The following is a 1153-nucleotide window of genomic DNA, read 5'->3' as shown; positions in this document are numbered from 1 at the left end:
GCCGCCCCGGGGCTCCCCCCGGCCCAGGCCCAGGCCCCGGCGGAGGCCGGAGGGGCCCAGCACCTCAGGCCCTCCAGGCCTGGAGCAGTTGAACCGCGGCGTAAAACCAAAGTGACTTAACCAGTGGTTCTCTCTCAACAGGTAAAATAGCCCCTCACCCTCGACACGGGGTATGGAAGAGACACGATGGGGGGAAAACAGCTCCATAACATCAAAAGTCTCTGCGATTTACCACCCTGAGGACGCTCGGATCTGCCGCCCGAGGCCTGGCGGAAGGTCCCAGCTTTCTGGCAACGCCTGTGAATTCCCGTACGACCTGAAGGTGGCAAGCGATGCGCGCTTAACGTGGAACCAGCCTGCAGTCCAGGTTCCCAACTTGTGCCTGACGGCTGCAACTAAGTCCCTGTTCCTGCTAAAGCACAATTTTTGCATTGTGTTTCGTCCGTATGTCATAGCGTCTGTTTCCCTTACAAGTCCTGTGTATGTTAATGTTTCACCCTCCATTGGGTTATATCAGTGACAAGAATCACGCAGTAAATTTGTCATCATACCAGGACCGAATTTAGGCCACCCACTGACTCCAGTTATCACCAATCGCCTCAAGTTTCTACCTGTGACACAATGGGAGGAACGTTTACCCCCTGGCTCAGGCATCACGGTGAGGGCTGAGCCGGGAACGCTTGCAACGCGCTCTGAAGCTTGGAAAATGTTACATCAGTCCCCAGTGTTGCCAACTTCAGATATGTCTAACCTATAAATATTTCTTTAGTCTGTCTCCAAACTGGCTTTGTAAAATCACAGCAGATAAGCTGTTTTTCTGCCCTTCCTTACTAATGTGGAGAGAAGAGACCAGTGCAGTAACTGTTTCATTACAGTACCACAACTAGGAGGGATGCCTGGTATCCTGCCTCTGGGTTTATTGCTTTGAGACGTTTGCAACAATCTGACGAAAAAAGGAAAGACAAATCCCTTCTCCAAAGGCACACGTAGCTGTCCATCAGCTACCGACAAATCGCTCGCACGTTGATCTTCTTTGCAACGTGCAGATTCCTACTTTGAATAACACTAAGGTGTATAAATCTTCCACTTGTCCGAGGCTCTCCTGTAGCAATTACCTAAAATAACTTAAATGCTCCTCTATAAGCATGAAAAG

At 50.4% G+C, this 1153-nt stretch overlaps 1 protein-coding gene across 1 annotated transcript in view; it reads right to left on the bottom strand.

The window, feature by feature from the left end:
* DHX40 (DEAH (Asp-Glu-Ala-His) box polypeptide 40) overlaps positions 1-654 on the bottom strand; it is a 16143-nt gene extending 15489 nt beyond the window's left edge. The window contains exons 1-2 of the mRNA XM_009324271.1: positions 639-654; positions 233-316 (exon numbers count right to left, since the gene is read on the bottom strand). Coding sequence (XP_009322546.1) covers positions 233-316; positions 639-654 — 100 coding nt within the window. The remainder of the gene's footprint in view (positions 1-232; positions 317-638) is intronic.
* Between the last annotated feature and the right edge of the window lie 499 nt (positions 655-1153).

The sequence above is a fragment of the Pygoscelis adeliae genome, unplaced genomic scaffold (assembly GCF_000699105.1).
Source record: "Pygoscelis adeliae isolate BGI_AS28 unplaced genomic scaffold, ASM69910v1 Scaffold290, whole genome shotgun sequence".
Lineage (NCBI taxonomy): Eukaryota > Metazoa > Chordata > Aves > Sphenisciformes > Spheniscidae > Pygoscelis > Pygoscelis adeliae.
The sequence above is the reverse complement of the archived record's forward strand: the minus strand, read 5'-3'. Positions and strand labels throughout refer to the sequence as shown.